The 21555-nt window shown below is 40.6% G+C and overlaps 1 protein-coding gene across 2 annotated transcripts in view; it reads left to right on the top strand.

Annotated features, from left to right (window-relative positions):
* Positions 1 to 21555, top strand: part of tanc1b (tetratricopeptide repeat, ankyrin repeat and coiled-coil containing 1b) — an 89237-nt gene that overhangs the window by 36315 nt on the left and 31367 nt on the right. For both annotated transcript variants that reach the window (XM_086090797.1, XM_086090796.1), the window contains exons 5-7: positions 7362 to 7498; positions 11492 to 11681; positions 14047 to 14376. In XM_086090797.1, coding sequence (XP_085946923.1) covers positions 7362 to 7498; positions 11492 to 11681; positions 14047 to 14376 — 657 coding nt within the window. The remainder of the gene's footprint in view (positions 1 to 7361; positions 7499 to 11491; positions 11682 to 14046; positions 14377 to 21555) is intronic.

Raw genomic sequence — 21555 nt, 5'->3', positions numbered from 1 at the left:
GGCTGCAAACTGTGAACTCGCTATCCCGTTAGCCAGCTTGCGTGTTGAATGACTTGGCGTCTGTTATGACCATGTAATTATTGATGTTGTTACTATTTGTTTAATAAAGTGATTGAAAGTGCATCAGTGGCTGGGTCATTTGTTGACCACCTGTGGAGGGTTTAGAATTCATTGTAACTTGCAGTGGTCGGCTAACAATGTGTGTGTGTTTTTATCGTAGATATGCAATTGTGTAAGTTGTGATTTGTGGTAGGCAGTTTTACTTAGTTATTTATTGAACATTCAAAGCTCTAAATCCTGCCATGTAGTGAATTAAAAAATACAATATAAAACGTCAGTGTTTAATAAAGGTACTGTAAAACTAAGCAAAAGTAAGTTGTTTCAGGAAATATGTACAAATTTAATATCAATATCCCCATATAGATGATTTTATATCCCAATAATGTACAGTATATCCCGATATAGTTATATATATAAATATACAGTTATGTAGTATTTCCTTAAAATAACATGAAATGAATGGCAATCTTCTGTCTTTTCTCTTTTCTTATTATTCCTAAAATACATATTTTATAACGACCAGACAATAAAATGAATTGAATGAAGGAATTGTCTGGTGCAAGCATCTCCTCATGACTTGATAATGATCTCGATAAATTAATGGATGTAACGTACACAAAGGTTGTCAAAGGGCGTTCGACTTTGGATTCTCTTCCCCATTTATACGTCCTCCTTTGCGTCAACAGCTGTGTGTGTTTGGAGTAATACTTTGTTTTGCGATTTTAGCCAAAGGAGGCTCACATGCTCCCTGCAGGTTGTTGTGACGATGCAGGTCGCGTTATCTTCAAGCACAAGGCATCGCAGAAAAGTGGGCTGCACATGGCGCGTTCTCACAGAAAGTAGCGACTGTTGTATACCAAAGCTTAAGGGGGGGTGTGTCTTGACATTCAGCTCACTTCAGAGCGTTGTTTAGGCTTGGAGTGGGGCTATCAGCAGATAGTGGAGGCGGGATAAATGTTACCTCATGACAGCTGCATGCTGTTTTGCTGGCACTCTTCAGGGAGATACTGTAACTTTTGGGAGCTCCAGATTTTCTTTTCATGGAAATATGGAGTTGGTTTAATTGGAGGAAGGTAAGTCATTGCACAATGTTTTTATAATGTCCCTTTTTATGATTTCATTTAAAGGCTTTTAGCGCCACACTGTCTGGTAATATGAGGTTTGTACGTGCTGTATGTTCATGATTTTCAAGTGTTTATGTACTTCATTGTTGAGTTCAGCTTTTGCAGTTGTTCGGTTGTCTTACTCCAAAGCAAATGTTCAACTTGAGACAGATTTTCCCATAAATGTTTGGTGGGAATTACATCTTAATTGTTGAACCCTTGAGGGGATTTCAATTAAGAGGTTCTACTTACCTGGCATTTACTGTAAGTCACAGAACTGAAGAAAGGTCAGCAAGCTACCTGCGGCCTATTAAAGCAGCCACCTGCAGCTGTTAAATAAGCGGACCCCCCTCACAAAAGTAGTTTACTGCTGGGAAATGACAGCAGCAAGTAACTTATGCTACTCTTTATGCGCAATGAGGTACTATATAAAAGCTAATGATGTTGAATTGCAACAGCACAGCTGCAATGCAAGATCCTGTGCGTAGCAATATGCGCGCATAATCGCTTAAAAAAAAATAAAAAATTTGTGGACAAAATTGAACATAATGACTACGGTTTTTTTTTTTAGAGGGTTCTTGTATAAATTGTGTTTCACAATATTAAAAGAAAACTCATCGTTAGGGAAGGTTTAAAATTTTTGCAGAAAAATATATTTCCACACAGCTCACGCGGGCCTGCCAATTGTTCAGAAGTGCAATAATATAGTCCCAGCTGCACAATTTACTATTAAAAACACAAAAACATTAAGCGATTCTCTGTGGCTTGCCACTTTCATTGAATGTCACGTTTTGACACTGTCGGCTTGTGGAACGAGGTTCGTGTTTGTACAAAAGCCTTGTAAACTCTTTTTAAAGTTTGAGGCATGAGTCCTGAATGATTGAAGATGGTGAAGCGTCTTTTTGTAGAGTTGCCCAACTTGAGTTTAGAAGAAGCTTTGTATAAGATATTAAAAGGTCCCACAAGGAATGATGAATGTCTTTTTGACCTCTTGTCACTTTTCGGCCTTATTGTGTATCTCACTTGAATTTCCGGCCACACTCGTGTATGATTACAGTTTATGCGATGAGGTTGAATCCATTCATTTCTTTGTGTTTGAGTCTGGTCAAGTTTCCAGTTGTTGTTGAAGCGGCAGGGCCAAGAAAAGGAAACATGTGTTTGACCTACAGTAGATTTGTCTCGCGTAGCTGTGTCTTTTGAGAGTGGGATCGAGTTTCCGGAGTATGTGCGTGAATGTGCTTTTTAATTTTAGGGATGCATTTACATTTCTTTTAAATGCGTGTCTGCGTGTTTGAGTGCACAGGTGGATTTCTAACTGCCGGTCAACGGTTTTCAGCTGTGCTCTCGCAGCGCTGTCTCCGTCAATCAACTGAACGTAAGGGCCCCGTCAATCGTGATGCTCTCTCACAACTTCCAATGAGATCCAGGCTCAAACAAGTACTTGTGCTCGGTCTTAAAAAAGTATTATGGCTCCATTATTCCTAACACTCAATGTTATGACTTAGTAATGCTTCCATTGAATGTGAATGCATTGATTTTGTTATTGCTCTTCTGCTGTTAATTGAATTTGTTCCAAACAGAGCCTTATCATTTTTGTTGATTCATGTCTTGTCATGCAGTGGATCCCATGATGGAAGGAAACAAACTTTTTTTTTCTAACCTGCTTGTTAGAAAATGGAGAATGTGTGGTCATCTCCAGCCGTGCATTTCTGATTCCACCACCAATATAATGCAACGTTGCGGCAATGTGCATATGTTTATTTCACTGATTCATATGTCTTCATATTGATGGATTTTTTTTTCTTCTATGTAGGATTAAATGTCTGAAGCAGCTGTGCAAACCATTTATAAAAGACTGCATAGTTGTCAAATCATCATCCATTGTCGCTTCTTAGAACTTCTAATCAGCCTTAATGCCATATCTAGCATTCTGGAATGAATTATGTATATATATAGCAGCGCAGATGAATGGGCTGTAATTTATTTTGTTTTTTGGGGGGGTAGTGATCATTCAATGTCTTGCCGTGGCCTTTTAGGTTATTTGTTGATATTAATTCATGTCTGATAGTTTGGCTGCAAGTTTTCTCACGTGGTGAAGATTTTATTATCTCCGCTGCTTATTTTAGCGGATCAAACACCACCATCATGTCTAATGAAGTGTTATTTGTCTCTTGTTGGGCCCGACCGATTAATCAGTTGACCGAGTTAATCGGCCAATATGAGCTCTTTTAAAATCAGCCCATCGTTAGCTTTTTCTTTTTTTTTTTACTTACATATTAGTAGATTACAACATAAGACAAAGATAATAACATTCACAAAAAATATCTGCTGATTTTTTTCCCTCTCTGTTATAACAAAGTAAAACAAATACTAAAGGACAAAGTATTGTAAAACTGTTAAATGTGTCTGCCTGTAATTTATATCTTTATTGTTGTAAAGGACCAAAGAGGAAGTTATTTTATTCATAAAATATTTGTTTTGACTAATTGGCCATTTATTCTACTATAGGAATTTTATTTTGCCAACTATCGTAATCGCCATCTGCCTCAAAAAATCAATATCAGTCGGGCTAAACGCCTCACAGGCTGATCCCTCAATTCTGATTCTATCAACATTCAACCTATTTATGGCGCAACGTGTCACCGGGCACCATTTTTGCTTGCGCTAACAGACATGAGAGCGCGCAGTAATTGTTTCAGGGGACTCATCACCTGGTAGCTTTAAACTCAAAACGAGGAGGGCAGGATGCATGTTCTCACGGAGGCTTCATTAAAGCGGCCCCACTCTCGGGCTAGTGAAACTCCAGCTGCTAATGAGCACCGGCTGGATTGTATTCTCAGCAGGGAGAGGGCCGAGAGACAGCTCTTAGGAGCTTGTGTATTCCCGCCTTTATCCTCCATCCTTCTTCATTCTTCCGTCATTGCAACGCAACGCATTTCACACATGCTTGTAAACGGTTTGTTTTGTGTTGTCGCTCTCACGCGTTCCTTAGAATTACTAGAAACTAAAGCCATTCTGTTTTTTTCCATTTCTTAAAGAATGGCCAAATCTCGACGACTAAACTAAATAATATCATTTTGTTATACCAGTCGAGGCAGTCATCTTTCAGGTCGTATCGTGTTGCGGAAGCGCCATAAAGGAGAAAGATTGCCTCTATATGCACTAAATTCACTTTTGATTCCACTTTTATTGCCAAATTTCTACATTTCATTGTGGCAAGGCAGAAAAAGAGGAGCTTCAAATGTGCTGAATGCGCCCGACGTCGTCACGTGGGCACTCACACGGGGTCAGTTAATAACCGGCATTCATCAAGGAGAGAGGAGTTCATTAGAGCCTTTAAAGGCAATCATACCCAGCCCGATGTTTCATTAAACTTGGTGAACGGTTGAGCCATGGTCCATTTTCTGGAAGATACCGCCATCCCAAAGTCTGTAAATCTCATGTTCATTTATGCTCCGGCATAATGTTAATGTCGTCATTTCATTCTGCTGAAGAGAATCCATAAAGAGATGCGAAGGCTTCTTCTGTCCTTGTTGAGGGCGCGGCATCGCTTGCATTACCTCCGTCGGTGGTCACTTTTATTACGCTCGTATATTAATCTGATATATTTAAGTGAAGGCCCTGGCCATCTACACTTTTGTTTATTACGCTAATTGTAATGCTCTAGCGGTAGATCCTACAGCAGATCATGTACTTTATTTTATAAATATTCAATTCATTATTGTTTAATGTTGGACAATATTTGAAGATGCTACTTTTCACTTTTACTTGAGTCATAATCTTCTAAAGGAACAGTACTTAAATACCGTTTTTGATTACTTACCCACCTCTGGAGCCCAGCCCATTGAAATGTTTCAAAATGCACAGTTATTACTCTCAGTTCAGTCTTTCAAATTTCAAGAACCATCCACTTTAACAAGCCGGCAAGTTATTGAACATAAACAAGTTGGCAACTAAAGAGCAGCTTTTCTCTTCAAGGGCATTTTCATGCCAGCGTTGCATGTGTGAATCTCGGCTGAATTACTTTTTAATTTGTGGAATTTTCTGCGACTACTCTGCCACTGGACAGGCTCGCATTTAATCAAATTCACCGCCAGCGGCAAGTTGAAGAAGAAGAAGAGAAGAAGAAGGCGGAGGGCTTCGGAAGAATGAGCAAATGAAGGCAAAAAGGGGGGAGAGTTGATGATGGAGAGCAGCGTAATAAGCTTGTGTACTTTGGACGTCTGCCTCCGTCTCTCTCCTCCCATCTGTTCTTCTGTCTGATTTGTCTTTCATATTCCGTACTTGAGCAGCTTACACGATGCAGTGGATGGAAATGATAACTTATTTGCATTGGCTTTCTGCCTGAATCTTAAAAGCGACAGTAAGGAATATATACACTTTTTTTCCCCCCCCCAAGAGCTACAAAAACCATCTGCTGAATGACGTCATGATTTGCAGACATTTTTGCACTCAACGGCAATAAGACTAAGTGACTCCTTTTAAAGAAAAAAAATGTCATGATCATAATAATAGTAATAATATAGTTGTCCTGTCACAGTTTTCATTTTATAACTTGTGGTATTCTAAAGAAGCAGACTTGTTTTTCTTTTAGTTTATTTTGTATTAGGCACACAAAGGTAACAGCATCTGTATTCCTATTTGTATATCCACCAGAATCTATGTTCTCCCTCGTCTCTTATAGTCCATCCTTTATTGGTTTTCTTTCTACATAGTGCCCCCTAGTGTTCTGATGGAGACACCCCATAACTAATTAGCCTTGTGCTACAGACTACATTTAAACGGAGTGTGGTCAAGTAGCCCTGGATGCAGAGTGCAGTTCGAGGTGTGCCGCCATGTCGGGTGGACTTAAACATTGGACTCCACCCACACGGCGTTTTCAAAATGGTTTAAACAATTATTTTCCAACAAAGTTTGCAGATTTGATGATGTGCCGTAAAGTTGTTGTTGTTTTTTTTAAACACATTATGGAGCATCAACAATTACAAACACTCAACCCTCAGTCAGCCGAGGCCGGAGCTAACTAAATGGTTTGAGGAAGTTGCACCTGATGCCGTCATCACTAGTCAAAATCTAAAGTGCTTTGAGGGCCTTGTAAGGAGGAAAAAAGCTATATAAGTAAATTACCATTTACCGGAGTAAAGTGTAGTTTGAGTTACATTTTTAACACTGATACTAGTGCAATATCCCTCAGAAGTGTTTAAACAGCAGAGTTAAGTGAAATTTGGCAGAATTTCACGTCTAACACTGACATTAGTGTAGAGTACTTTCAACACTGCTCAGTGTAGATTTTTACCACTATGCAGTGTTGGAGTAACACTGGTTAAGTGTGGAAAAAATGACACTTTGATAAGTGTCAGATTTACACTCATTGGTGTGGACTAATATAAACACCTTTCTAGTGTTAGATTTAACACTCTCAGTGTTAATGTAACAATGGGGATTTTGCTGTGTACTAGTACTGTACTCTGTATCGACACGTTAGCTAAGTTAACTTTATTTATTTATTTATTTATAACTTAATTAAAAGGCACAGTGTTAGATGTATGCTTAAATAATTTAGATTTACATTTATGCATGATTTATTGTTGGATTTGCATGACAGTGAACAGATAATGGACACTATCCAACATTAAAGTTAAAGAGACTGATTTGTTTTTCACTTATTAGCATTACGCTAATTCATCCTGTCTCACAGTTGTGGGACGGGGCTTGTGGAGTTCGAAGGCTCCACTGTAGGCAAACTCTATTTCGAAAATTTATTTTTGTGTACCATGTTTGTGAAACTATTATTTTGGGGTCGAATAGTTTGAAATAGCAGGTGAAAAAAAGAAAAAAACACGAACAAACACTTTGCTGTGTTTCAGCAAACCTATGTCCACTCATTGATATTCTGAGGTTCCGTGCGTGAGCGCTGTAAACAGGCAGAAAGCCCTGGAAAGCAAACACACACTCACGCAGTTGCCATCACACGCACACACACTCCAGTGCTCGTCCTCCCTCTCGGGGCGTGCGGCACCTGATTAGCAGCTGGATGGTGCAGAGCACAGCGTTTGGCAGCGGCACTCGGGGGAGCGGGGCAGGCAGTGTGCCCCCAGTGAGAATCGCGCTAACTCTCTCTCTCTCTCTCTCTCTCTCTCTCTCTCTTTTTATTTCTCTCTCTCTCTCTCTCTCTCTCTCTCGTGTCTCGTCCTCCAGAGCGGCAAGTGGAGAAACAGCCAAGCTCCTCCTCCTCCCCCGCCACCCAGGAACTGATGACAAGGCTGGGCTTCTTACTGGGAGAAGGCATCCCGGGTTCGGCGCGCATACCTATGGATGACAAGAATGAAAAGAAGGTATTTGATTTTCTCCAACTCCTGGCCGCTTGTTCGGGCAGCAGCTGCGTCCGCTGCTGCGATGCAGAGATAGATAGAATGAGAAAGAGAGAGATGGAGAGCGAGCGAGAAAGAGGATGAGAGCGGACTTGTGGCAGTGGTTTCAGAGGATTTTGTATTTTTTGTTGCCGCTTCATTCCTTTTAACCCCGCTTTGTATTATCTTTAGATGGGAATGTAGTGTAAGTGCCTCCTCTTGACTTTCATCCGCTCTGGCAAACAAATGTTTGAGATTGCTGCATTTAGTTTTATTCCAGTACCGGCTTTTCAGTGTTCTGTGTGTGTTAGTAACTTGAGTGCTGTCCCAGGGGCTCTTGAGTATGCAACAACAGTGTCTGAGCCCGGGTCCAGAAATAGAGTTATGTTGGTGGTCATGAGCTTCACTTTGTTTGGCTTCGCTAATTAAGAGTTGTGTGAGAAGCACACCATACTCCCTGTTTTTTTTGGGCGTCTTTATCAACAGTACAGACAATATTTGAAACAGGAAAGCGTCTAAGATCAACTTAATGCATATTGACATAAGATCAGGGTGGGAGACGGAATGTTGTTGTTGTTGTTTTTTCGAAAACTAAGAGCTGACAGATTTTTGACTTTTTAACAGATTCTCTGTGGTAAACTATAAAAACTCGTTACAGCCCCCCCCCAAAATAGGTATCTGTACTTCAAAAAACAGATTAGTGACATCATTGAATAGATTGTCAAGAATTAAATAGTTTTTGCCACATTTTTTGCTATAATTAAATAGACATTGTAGTGCTCCTTCTGATGTGTGTGCTTTGGCCACCAGGGGGCAGTACAATACAGACATAGTCAGAGCCGAACATAGAGAGAGTTTGGCCAACTCGGTTTCAGCATCGTAACGTGGCGTCCGTATGTCATGTGACCAGCAGTTGACCAATCACAGCGTAGTACTGCTGGTCACATGACATATGGACGCCATGTTACTTTGCTGAAACAGAGTTGGCCAAACTCTCTCTATGTACGGCTCTGGACATAGTTGCTTATAACGTTCTATCACGCTATTTGTCTGTCTGTTAGCTTTAAGCTAAACAGACTTGTTTGCCGAAGGTGAAGCTATTGCTTTATACATGCAATTCTGTTTGACATTATCAACAATCACTGCTACGATGTTTTAACAAACCTTGACTCATGAACCGAATGGTTCGAGCCGCATTGCTTGATTGCAGCTAGTTAAAGGTTGATTCTGTCTCAAATAGTTGCCATCAGAGAAGGGAGGTTGAGCTACATCCACGCTTTAAAAATAACATTAACTTGTTGATTGTTTAAGAAGTCATTTGAAAGATCAACGTTTCAGTAAATGTACAATGTACAGCAATAGCAGCAGACTTGTATTCCAATTACATAGTTTTGTTATCTATCGTAGCCTCTCTTTTTTCAATTTGCTAAATAACATAAATTACTTTGTTTTTTTGGGCAAGAGGCAAACGTACAGATTTGGGGGGGGGGGCTGCTTTTCAATGAATAGCGACAATATAAAAAAATATATATATATTTTATTTTATTTATGTAATGTACATTTATTTATTTATTTCTTCTGTACAATTCATTGTGATTAGGTTTAGTAATCCAAGTGTTGTGCCCTGTGATTGGCTAGCGACCAGTCTACGCCTCTTGCCTACAGTCAGCTGTTATAAGCTTTGGCTCACCCGCGACACTTTATAAGAATGAGCTCCATAGAAAATGGATGGATGGATGCATTGCTGAGTGTTGCACATTTGGAATATTCAAACGTGTTTGTGGCGAGGACGCCCTTTGCAATTGTACAGTGTTTTGTGTCGATTTAGAATACTTGTCAAAGGCAACGGTTGAACTGGATAACCCGCACAGATTCGGATTGTTATGGTTGTCATGCAGCTGCTGTATGGTTGTCACACATGCTCAGTGGCCTGGGCAACGTGCCATTTGTACTACAAAGCAGATCTTTTTTCAAAACACGTGCATTTCTCTCAGGCTGTATTTGGGTTCACAAGTGTGTCATGATCCTGTGCGGAGCTTCTGCGTGTTGTTCTCGCATGATCTCAATCAGTAATGAACTTCATTATTCACCATTATTATCATTCGACACTCATCATGTCCTTAATTTAGCTTCCAAATTGGGTTTTGATTGACAGTGCTTATTAGTTGAGGTTTAGCAGCTGTGGAATAATTCACCAAATTCTTGATTGGTTTTATATTATTGTGTCCCACCAGTGGAACCTGTGGGGTGGGGGCGGGGGATGCATTTGGATCTGCTCAAGAGATGTTAGCCCATCCCAAAGTTTTATTTGGATCATGTTCAGATTGTGTGTGTGGTTGTATCAGATTTCCATATGGGCCCAAAATGTTAATGAAAATGTGAAGGATTCTTGGAAGGATTTTTTTTCTCACAGTCCTGACTTACCTGCAGTACTTACTTTTTTTGGGGATTGATTTATTGCCTAGAAGACTTTTTCAAATGTTTATTTTTATTTTTATGAATATTTACTTCAATTACAATTAGGCTTATCCTGGAGGAGCAAAACTACATCATGAAATACTCCTAAACAAGGTTTTTTTTTAATGCAATTTTATCAGTAAAGCACTAATCACTTTTTCCCTTTAAAGGGGAAGTCAAGCCCCCCCCCAAATATTTGACAATAATGTTGCATGTGACCTCACTAGTCTAAACATGACATTCTAATTAATATTAGGTTTGTAGAATATGAGTTAAGCAGCAAAACCCAGCCAGAGGCGGCCATTTTGCTACTTGCTGTCGGCAGAAGATGACATCACAGTTGCTCAGGTCTCAGGTAAGAACCAATCACAGCTCAGCTCGGGCTGCTCGATTATGGAAAAAATAATAATCACGATTATTTTGGCAATAATTGAAATCATGATTATTGAAACGATTATTTATTTTTTGGTACAAAACAAGAAAATGTTTAAGCATTTAAAAATATTAAGACCAGTTATAAAAAAAAATTGAAACGCTATAATTAGGTAAGTTCCTTTTGGACCAAACAGAAATTATAATAATATATATTCATAATAATGTATATTATTTATGTTGGCAAAAACTTGAAGTTGGATCATTTATTTTTTGGTACAAAACAAGAAAATGTTAAAAAACAAATAAAAAATATTAAGACAAAATTCTTTGAAACACTACAATTATGCAAGTTCCTTTTGAATGACACAAAATTTATTAAATTAGTTATTTAAAACATTTTCAAAAGTGCAAATGTATAACAATTCAAAAATTTGTATTAATTATCTTTTTTTTTTACGATTATGCAGATTTTGTAATGATTGAGTATAATAATTGAAATTGTAATTGAATTTCAATTAATTGCCCAGCCCTAAGCCGTGATTGATCATTGCCTGAGCCCTGAGCCCCATTGATTTCATCTGCAGTCGACAGCAAGTGGCAAAATGGCCGCCCCCTGAGATGGACAAAAACGGCTGGATTTTGCTTCATAACTCATATTCCACTAATGTGATATTAATCAGAATGTCATGTTTAGACTAGTGAGGTCACATATAACATATTATTGTCAATAATTCTTTGGGGGGGGTTGACAGGACTTTTTCATTAATCATCTCCATCATCTCTCCATTGCAGGAATAGATAAATGCTGCTCTGTTCATTTTCTTCTGCGCCAAATCATATGCTGCATCCTCCACTGCTGCATAGGGCTGCATATATTCAGATTGTTAGTTGTGGGTTAGCCCTGTTGCATGCTACGTTTTTTTTTTAGTTTATTTAATTTATTAATACCACAGTTACTCTTACACATTTGGGTGATGTGTCTGTTAACGCTTAGTCCCCCGAGGTCCACCTCTACTACAAAGTTTCATTTCATTTGGATTACTTGTAGGGATGCATTTTTGCTGTCTCTGATACGTCATTTGCTGAACACGTTCCCGGTTCAAGCCTCAACTTTCTCTCTACCCCCCACCCCCCCACCCCACCCAGTGCTCTGTGACAAACCAGGGTATCAGCCCCTGCTCCACACTGACCAGCAGCACCGCGTCGCCCTGCACAGACAGCCCGTGTTCCACGCTCAACAGCACCACGAGCCGACCCCCTCTCAGCCGCGCCAGCCCCTGCGGGACCATCACAAGCCCGAGCTCCACACTCGAGAGTAAGGACAGTGGAATCATAGGTAAGAGAAGCTCCGCGCTATTGTACACGTGCCTCATAGCCGTAATCGATGACCAAAAGGTCGGTTATTTTTCTTCAAACGAATCATTTCAGGCCGGTCGCTCTTATTTTTAAGCAGGATTGCGTCCACGGCGATGCTTGTTGTGTTTTTCAGTCTGCTTTTGTCCTGCTCTGTTGATGTTTCATTGATTTTCAAACTGCATGTTGAATATAAAGCTGGAGAGATCACCAGCAAACTTTACGATCACGTGACTGGGTTGCCTATTTACCACCCTTACTAAGATCAGCGGACAAAGCGGATGATGGTCCGGCAGAGCAAACAATTACAGCCCAAAACCGTACGACGTAACACAACAGTTTGCATTTTCAATACTGCAGCGTCTACAGTCTTCAAAGAGCACAATTAGCATGAGTCTGTCATCCTGTCTCCCCAGAGCAATTCATAGCAGGCTGATAAATAATTTATGGCGCCTGCCATATAATGCACACCCGTCATGGCAACTGGCCAGGAGGAGACATGCTGTCGGGTAACATTTACAGTTTGCGTGCATGGAGCTTCCTCACTTTTTGGGAGAAATCTTGTGAGAGGATTTTTAGGACGTTTGTGAACATGGAAAAAACAAAACAAAGCTAGATTGTTTCCAGTAGTCAGATTCTTGATTCTTGCGATTACCGGTTCTTACCCTTTTGATGTTTTACTCAGACTCTGAATTTCTAAAGCACATTAATCCGACTTTATGATGCTAAAGCTCCTTGGTGGAAATACACAGACTTTGAAATATAGTTCCGATCCGTTTCATATTTAGACAACGGAAGTCAGACGCCTACAATTGATCCACAAACATCTCGATGCCATGAAACCATTGATCTGGTTTTGCGTGACACAAGATGAACCCGGTGGTTGACATGACCAGTTGCCTATCACCGTGTAACTATGGTCCTTGACTCACAAGTTTGGGCTGGCCTTAGAAGATTAAAGGATTTCTTTTCATGACCTGTCTGGACTCACCAGAACAATGTGACATAAGCTATGTGAAGTTGTGCTACATCCACGATGACCTCCACTTTTGCACAACTTCTCCAGGCAGTGCTTTTCTCCTCATTACAACAATGGCAACAGGAATTTGGAACATTAGCACTGTACGTACAATGTGCACTGTATAAAAGCCAACGTTAGCCACGGATGCTACATCGGTGCAACAACTAATCGACAACTAATCGATTAGGAAATTAATCGTTAGTTATTTTTGATAATTGATTAATCATTTAGTTTAGAAGTGTAAAAAGGAATCAACAACTATTCTAATAATCGAGCAATTGTTTGGAGCCATTTTTTTTTATTTAAAATGGTCTAAATCCTCTGATTTAAGCATATCAACAGTAATTGTTGACTAATTTCTGTAGTCCTTCAAGAAAAAAGACTCATTATCTTCTGTTTAATCAAAATCAGACATTTGCAAACATCAGTTTTTTACTTTGGAAATCAATGACCGAACCTGTAACCTAGTACAACAATAATCCGCACTCCCCTGATTCACTATACGAACACGAAGTACGAAATAAACCCCAATCACTGGTTAATAAACAGGAGAAAAATGCTTTTGCTATACACTTTAATGCAAAATTAAAATGAATCTGATTAGTTGATTAATCGATTGGATAATCGATAGATTAATCGATTCTAAAAATATTCAATATTGAAAGCACTAGTTTAGATTTATTTATTTATTTTTTAAATTGTCCAAATGCTCAGAAATTCAGCTTCCAAACAGTAAATATTATTATAAAGATTTCTGTAGTCCTTGATAGAGGTTCAAATCCCCGACAAGCCCCTATGTTATGCTATGCTATGCTATGCTATGCTATGCTATGCTATATTACGATACGTTACACTACGTAATGTTATGTTATGTTTGTGCATCAGTTTGAAATAATGCCTGCTTTTTGAAAAGTGATGGGAAAATACTTTTTTTGTCTTATCCGAGTCATTAATTAATGGAAAAAATAATCGACATATTAATCGATTGCTGAAATAATCATTAGTTGCGGCCCTAGTTGGTAGCACGGTTTATACATGTTGTAAAGTTGCCAAACACGAAATATTACCGGTTTGTATATTTTGAAACTAGATCTGATGATCTGATTACGTTTGTTTACTCCTGATTTATCTTGAGAGCTGTCCAATTCCTTCTTTTTAACTTTTCTTGCTAACCGAATTAATCGAGCCAAGAAAATTATCAGCTGGACTGCGCATGCGGAAATGCTGCTGTATCCTGATGACATGAAGTTATTTTTACAGATAGTTGTTGAAAAAATGCTAAATCTGTTACACATACACAAATTCTTCTCCATCTATCTGATTCTAGCCACCATCACCAGTTCCTCGGAAAATGACGATCGCAGCGGTTCCAGCCTGGAGTGGAGCAAGGATGGCAGCCTGAGAGGCAACGGTCGCCATGGCCTGGCGCAGACGATGCGGGCCGACACCTGCTCTCCTGTGGCAGAGGAAGACTCCATCGGGGCTTCCGCCACGCCGGCCGATAACGCGGCCAGGACGGACCAGCAGCACAGCAGCGGGTTAGCGGCGGCGGCTGTCGGACCTCCGCAACAATCATGCCACACGTCTGAGGGACCGAATCAATACTCACAACAATCATCCTCTCTTCTGATGATGCCCAGGCCCAACTCTGTAGCAGGTAAAAGTCTTTTTACTTCTATTTTGGAGCCAACGTCAAATTTGGCACTTTACACCAAATGGTACGGTTTAGTTCTGTTCACTACGGTACGGTTCAGATTAGGGATAGACCGATTATCGGCCAGGCCAACTATCGGTGCCGATAGTTGGCATTTTGACAAAAATATGTTTTTACTTGTCGCAAAGACATTTTGAACATATTCAGGCAATTTTTCACTGTCTGCAAAGATCTTTTTCAAACCATGACGAAAATTCCCCCAAATTAGCCACATTCGCATGCATTTATCGCTCAGTGGAACACAGGAACTTTTCATTTATGGATATATTTAAATTTCCACTTCATAAAAGATGATGCTGACACTGAGAACTAAGTCCCTACACATTTAAACAACAACAACAAAATGTTAAAATTAAGAAATTATGTTGACATTTTGGAAAACTTTATTTACAGTAGAACATTTTAGGGAGCTATTTATTTGCTTAGTTTTTAATTTTCATGTTAATGTCCCTGGAAGCACCCTGCAAAAATTAATAAAAAAGAAAAATTTTCTAATTTGGATGCTAATATTTTCTCTTTTACTGCAAATGAATATCGGCTTGAAATATCGGTTCTCGTCTTCCTTGACCACTAATAACCGGTATCGGTAAGCCATATTGGTCTATCACTAGTTCAGATCAATAAATCTTGACCAGGGTGTGTTGGCAAGATGGTGATAACTGTCAGCTGTATTTGTAGTTTGACATAATAGCAGCCTGACAGCGAGTTACTTGCCAATAAATGCAATAAAGAAGATATAGCTGTCATAAATCCATCCCGCTGTCATAATTAACGGCATTACAAGCCCCTCCCACTCGACATGACAATTCTTTCTCTGTTGCCAATCAAGCGAGCAAACCGACGTGGCCAAATCTGAACCGTACACTTGGTTAAAACAGTACATGAGACCCAGTAGCCTAATAACCTTGCGCATGTTGGCGCACTTTTCTCTCGGGCGCGCTCAAGTGTAGCTGCGAGATGACAAGTGGCTGAAACGGAAGCACGTTGGAACTTCTTATGTCAGCAAATGCGACAGGACGCAAAAACCAGACGTGCAGATGTTAAGTCAATGAAGAAGTTCCGTTACAAGCCGGCCGGCGGCGCGCTGTAAGGGTTATGCGTGTGTTGTGTGTTCTTCCAAGCCACTGTGTGACTTGATCTGTTCTGCATTCCTGCCTCGGTACGTCCCTTTTATGGCCGAGTGCTCCATATCCACACAGCTGTGACAGTTGATATTCGTCAAACCCCCCACCCGCTCTTCGGTCACCACCAGTGCGCTCTCTCGCCGCTTCCCTCTATTTTTGTTGTTACTACGTTTGACCTTGGGGTTTTGTTTGCTATTTTAGCATATTTTAAAAAGCTCCAACTCATGTATGGGGCCCGTAGAGATCAAGTCATCACAGGCGGTTATGCTTTAACTTAGCATCAAAAGAGAGGAGCATGGGCCACCCTGTGAGAAGTTATTATTCTGTGCTGAATATAGGATAATTGTTTGATTCTGTATGTAAGTGAATTATGGGACTGCTGCAGGCTAGTTGGAGCTCTATATAAAATATCACACTGTACATCTCAGTCCACGCGAGAAACTGGCTGCACATGCTAAGTATGACCGGGGGCAGCCGGAGGCACCAGTGAAAAGTTAGACGAAAGAAATAAAATAACACTGCAAACTAAAGCCCGACTGATTAAGGTGGCTGGCGATTATAATCGGCCAAAACAATCGGCCAAAACAATCGGCCAAAACAATCGGCCAGTTGGGCCAAATGGCCGATTATTTTCCCCTTAAAATGTTATTATTGAAGAAAACCGAAGTTTCCGACTCTGTTAAAGTACCCTGAATGCACCATTTTGTTTGCGTAGCATTAGCAACTAGTAAGCGTGTCTTCTTCTTCTTCTTTGGTTTCACAGGTCACTTGAATCTGTGCCCGCATTGCAATTATAAGGTTCGTCCTTGACTGACTTGTTGTGGTCCCCAGAGTCCTGAACCTTTTTTTTTTACATGTCTTCTTGACATTAATAAGAATGGCGCGGTCACGTACGAGCTCATAAAGTGAGCAGGCCAGGAAACATCTGACAGTTCACGTGTGTGGGTTTGTGGGCTTCTTTCTTTATGTGTGCGTATTCCAAGAGTTTATGGGCTGATGTCATAGTTATGCAGCATTGCCCTCGAGGGTACATTCACAATTCACACCTCCAATTTTACGTCGTGCGACAAAGCCTTCAGGGAGGAAATCAAGGACATGGGAAGACTGCTTCATTTATACACAATTACTATAGGCTGTATTAAGTTTCAGTTGGGAGAAAATGTAGTTCATATAGAGCATATTTTATCCTAAAGCAATGGGCTTTTTGCACAGAATCTCCCCACAGTGACAAAATGTGGCTTGGTCTTTTCCGTTTTTTGAAAATATGGCATTATTTTATATGCACACTTGCACACAGACCTGAGACGCGATAACATAGTAATAGCATAAATTAAATATAATTAACGGGGATGCAAAAGTAGGTATGCAGTTATTTATGAAAAATAAAAAAGTACTGCCCCCCCCCCTCCCCCCAAAAAATCAAATACTTTAAGTTCAGCTACGAGGTGGTTACTGAGCTCAAGACTTTGGAAATGTTTCTGACATCATGGATGTTGAGCCAAGTTCGACTTTTTGAGGTGTACCTCTTCCAGGAAATTGCTTGTTCTCGATAGTAAAAAGTATTTCTGTAAAGTCCGCCGTCGCGCAGACAGTCATATCGAATTTTATCATCGTTGATCATGCTGAGCATGATGAAACACTTTAATTTCCACTAGGTAAGTGCCAGCACCTGTGGTCTTGGGTCTCAATCCTCATATCTCACCTTCTGCCTGGCAGCACCTATTCTCGCAATTAGGTTTTCTGTCTGGGAAGAACAGTCTTTGCTTCGTGTGTTGGGGAAAAAAGTGACTTTATTTTCAATAGAGAATAACTGTAATAAATACTTGAAGACAAACTAACTGAGGAAGTTTATTATCTCTGCAAAGAGGTCAGACAATTCGACATGGAGACCTGCAGCATTTCCAAGATCTTGCCTTCAAATGCTGATTTTTATCCCTTCCTAAATAGAAATCGCATGTGATGCCGCAAGACATTTGATCAGACAGAAAACAGCATGATAGGATTCAGGTGGGCGTGGTGAGTCTCAAAGGGGAAATGCATACAGTTGGTTTCCCGCCCCCACCTTTCTCTATTATTCACGATCAGACAAACGAGTTGCTCTTATATAATCAAATTAGTTTTGTGATTCACTATTGTAGGTGCAGGCTCTATTGGGTTCTACTGTAAAATCCCTTCCCAGTGTGTGACCAATCAGTGCCCTCGGCCACTTGTGTTTCCCCAGGTGTGTCTCATTAGTGTTGGTGTATTTAGTCTGTTGGGTTTGTCCAGTCGGTGTGGGAGCATTGTCTATGTTAAGCGTGGAAGTTTGCGTGTCAAGTCTTCGCCACATCCAAGTAGCCAGTGTCACAGCAATGTAGTCATTGTTACTTACAGCCAAGTCGTCTTCGTCACAGCCAAGTCGTCCTCGTCACAGCCAAGTAGCCATTGTCACAGCCATGTAGTCATTGTCACAGCCAAGTCGTCCTCGTCACAGCCAAGTCGTCCGCATCACAGCCAAGTCGTCCTCGTCACAGCCAAGTCGTCCTCACCCCAGCCAAGTCATAGCCACTCCACAGCAAGTCAAGTCAAGGCATACCAGGTCCAGTCACGTCACACTCGGTCCAGTCATGCCCTGTCCAGTCATAGCGACCAGTCCATTCCCGTCCCGTCCAGTCATGACAACCATTCCAGTCCCGTCCAGTCATGGCGACCAGTTCAGTCATAGCGACCAGTCCATTCCCGTCCCGCCCAGTCATGGCGACCAGTCCAGTCATAGCGACCAGTCCATTCCCGTCCCGCCCAGTCATGACGACCATTCCAGTCATGGCGACCAGTCCAGCCCCGTCCCATCAAGTCATGGTTGTCTGCTCACCTTTCTACCTATGGTTACTTAAAGTACAACGCATTGCACTTGATTCCTGTTTCCCTGCATTTGGCTCCACCATCCCTCATCCACTCACGTTCTATCATGACATTTCCAAATATTCGTGACGCCTACCGAGCAATTTTGCAATTTGGCAGTCCATCTTGTATATAATTGCAAAAGGAAACTTCACTAGTGGGTGGAATCAGCATGCACCAAAGCTGGCATGCAGAAGATTATAATTTGCATTATTAATCACTAACATATGGGCTCTTTTGTTTATAGCCGGACACACGGGTGCGTCTCATTTCCAGTGGTTGCTGAGATCCAATCAATACTGGTCATTACAAATCAAAATAAACTACTTGAAGATTAAAAAAAAAAAGAAGAATGAAAATTTTGTTTTTGTTTTTACATTGCTGACCATTATTGAGTTTCCTGTCCTAGATTCTCTTTTGGCCATACTCATAATTATACTGTAGGTACTTGGAATTACATATTTAACTGAAGCCTTTTTAAAGGGATTACAGAGCCAAGAGCCATATTGTCTTCTTGCCACTGGAATCCCATATTTATCGTAAGTGAGCTGCTTGTAGTTGAGATATATGAAGTATAAGGAGTGAGAGTGGCTGTGGAATGGTGTTCAGTGAGTCAGCAGAGCTTTGTGGTCTTGCCCAGGATGAGCTAGAGCTCACTCCATTTTCCCTTTTCTTCCATTTCCAAGGTCTACTGTTTTCCACATTGCATATGTCGAGCTAGAATCGTTTGTCAGGTTGCATCATCTCTTTGTCTGTGGCTTATTGGCAAGCAAGGTCGTGAACACTTTCGAAGCATTTACATGTGAGACATCTGCAGTAACATTTGCAGCTCGCATGTGTGTTTTATTAGAGGGACTGAAGTCATCTTCACCTGATATGGGACATATTTAAAGATGTCACGCAATCATTGACTCAATCTGCTGGAGTATTTTAATTTGGCTCAGACCATGAATGTTGTCATTTCTAACAGTGTCACCTTGTTTAAAGACGGAGGCCTTTATCCTAAGTGTGTTGTGATGAATTGCCGTTGTCATGGACTTCATGGGTTGACTGAGGCAAGAAAAGACGGCACAAATAAAACTCCAGCTCTGCCAAAAAAGGTCACAGTGACATCTGATGAAATGTCCTTTCTCTAAGAATTCTTTGTGTCTGTATGTCACTGCAGCCGGGCTCTTAAAGGGGCGCATTGTCGACTCGCTGCTGTCACAGTAGAGCTCAGTTAAGTCCGATTGACGGTACCCAGTGGTTTAATAACTGGCGAGGATCTACACCATGTACAAAACATTGCTGCGATTTTGTTGATCTAATGGTGGAGATAGTCTGTTGTTTACACCAGCATAATATAAAAGGCTATTGGGAAAAAACAAGTAAAAGAAAACATACCAAATGAAACATAAACACAGTGACAGGGTTTGTTGGACATTTCACATAAATGAAATATGCATCAACTAATATATTTTTCAGCCAGATACTATCCTAAGTTTAAAGTTGCACTTTGTAACAATTTGCCCCAAAATATCTTTACAATAGCCTTTTTATTTGACCATTTATGTTCATAAAGGGAAATCCTGCAAACCTCTGGCCAACAGTCTTCAGGCCAGATTCGGGTTCGAATTTCCCACCCTCTGTCTGCATAACGTACGCATTGTGTACGGGAAGAAGGGAAAATGCAATTTCATTTTTCGGCCACAGGTGGCAGTAGCGATTCCAAATTCAGTTTGTTGCTAATTAGCTTATGATGGCGTTTAAAGCAACACTAAGGAACTTTCAGTTTATGTTTATTATGGCGGTGCCATATGGACAAAAGCGGTAATGTTATGCTTGAAGGAAGACCACATTTCCCATGAGGACAAGCGCATTGCGTTGTTTTTTAGCTCATGCCAGCGAGTGAAAATCGAGCCAATGTTGATCCTTGACTGTACTTTTATCCGGGTAGCTTGCTTTTTTCTTTTATTTTCTTTGGTCTCCTCAGACAAAACTTTTCAGTTGTTTTGCAGCTTCTGCCAGGAAAGCAGTAATCGTGTGTCGACATTCAAATTGACTTCCGTCTTTGTGGCAGTGTTCTTAACATCCTCCTCAAAGTTGCTTAGTGACAGTAAAAATTATGCAGACCCCCTCAGGCCAAGGCAAAGGTACCATTCAACTAGTTTTAAGTCGATGTTTTTTCAGAAGAGTTATGAAAATATTTTATTAAGGTTGAAAAGTTCCTTAGTGCTACTTTAAACCGAGGAGGACATGCAGAAAAAGTGAAGCCTCCAAAGTTGAACAGATCTAAAATATGCTTGGGGAAAATGAATCCAAACTTGAAATTCACCACAAATCACAATAATAAGCCTAATATTGGTTTGAGCTCCAAATTGCACAACCGCTGCATTGAATAGAGATACAGTAATTATTCATCCGCAGTCATCGCTAGGAGGCTAGATGTTAATTTATTGCTCTTTGTGTCATCCTTGAATCTCATCACAATACTGCGCTATCATAAACATTTGAGTCACAATGTATTTCTGTAGGAATACGTAAAGGGAAAAAGACAGAAAAAGAAGCTTAAATGCTGATATCCTACAGCAGAGGCCAGACCGCATCAAAAGTGTGTTTCGACAGAAAGCCGAAAAGGAGTTGTTTAAGCCTGTATAAATTTGTGCCTAGCGAGGAAAAATACTGGATGAATTACAAAATGGAAAAATGGTTATCATGCTGAATGTGTCATTTTCAGAAAGAGCATGTAAAAGTCAGGTTCCTGCTTTATCCGTAGAGTTCTAGAGCGAAGCGCCTCTAATAGTCACTATTGGCCATGCATACTTTTATCCTGCTTTGCACCGTTAACTTGTGTATCCTTCTAATTGTCCCACACGCTCCTCTTTCATAAGCCCCTCTCTAAACCCTTGCCCGACTCCTGCCAGGACCACTGATTAATTCCACACTTTCTGCTCATTTCAAACTGAAATCAAACACTGGAAACCAGAGAACTCGCTTTTTTTTCCTCTTTTTTTTTTTCCCGCCATCAGTGTATCCCGCAGATCACCCTCTGTCGCAGCTTTCCTGCGTAAACAAATTCAATACATGCATGCCGGCGGTGAGGGCAGGCATGGTGACACTCTCCTCCAAAGCGCCGCAT

Source organism: Leptonotus elevatus, chromosome 12 (genome assembly GCF_054856555.1).
Source record: "Leptonotus elevatus isolate MCC_2025b chromosome 12, RoL_Lele_1.0, whole genome shotgun sequence".
Classification (NCBI taxonomy): Eukaryota; Metazoa; Chordata; class Actinopteri; order Syngnathiformes; family Syngnathidae; genus Leptonotus; species Leptonotus elevatus.
Note: the sequence above shows the minus strand (reverse complement) of the source record. Positions and strands in the feature narration are given on the sequence as shown.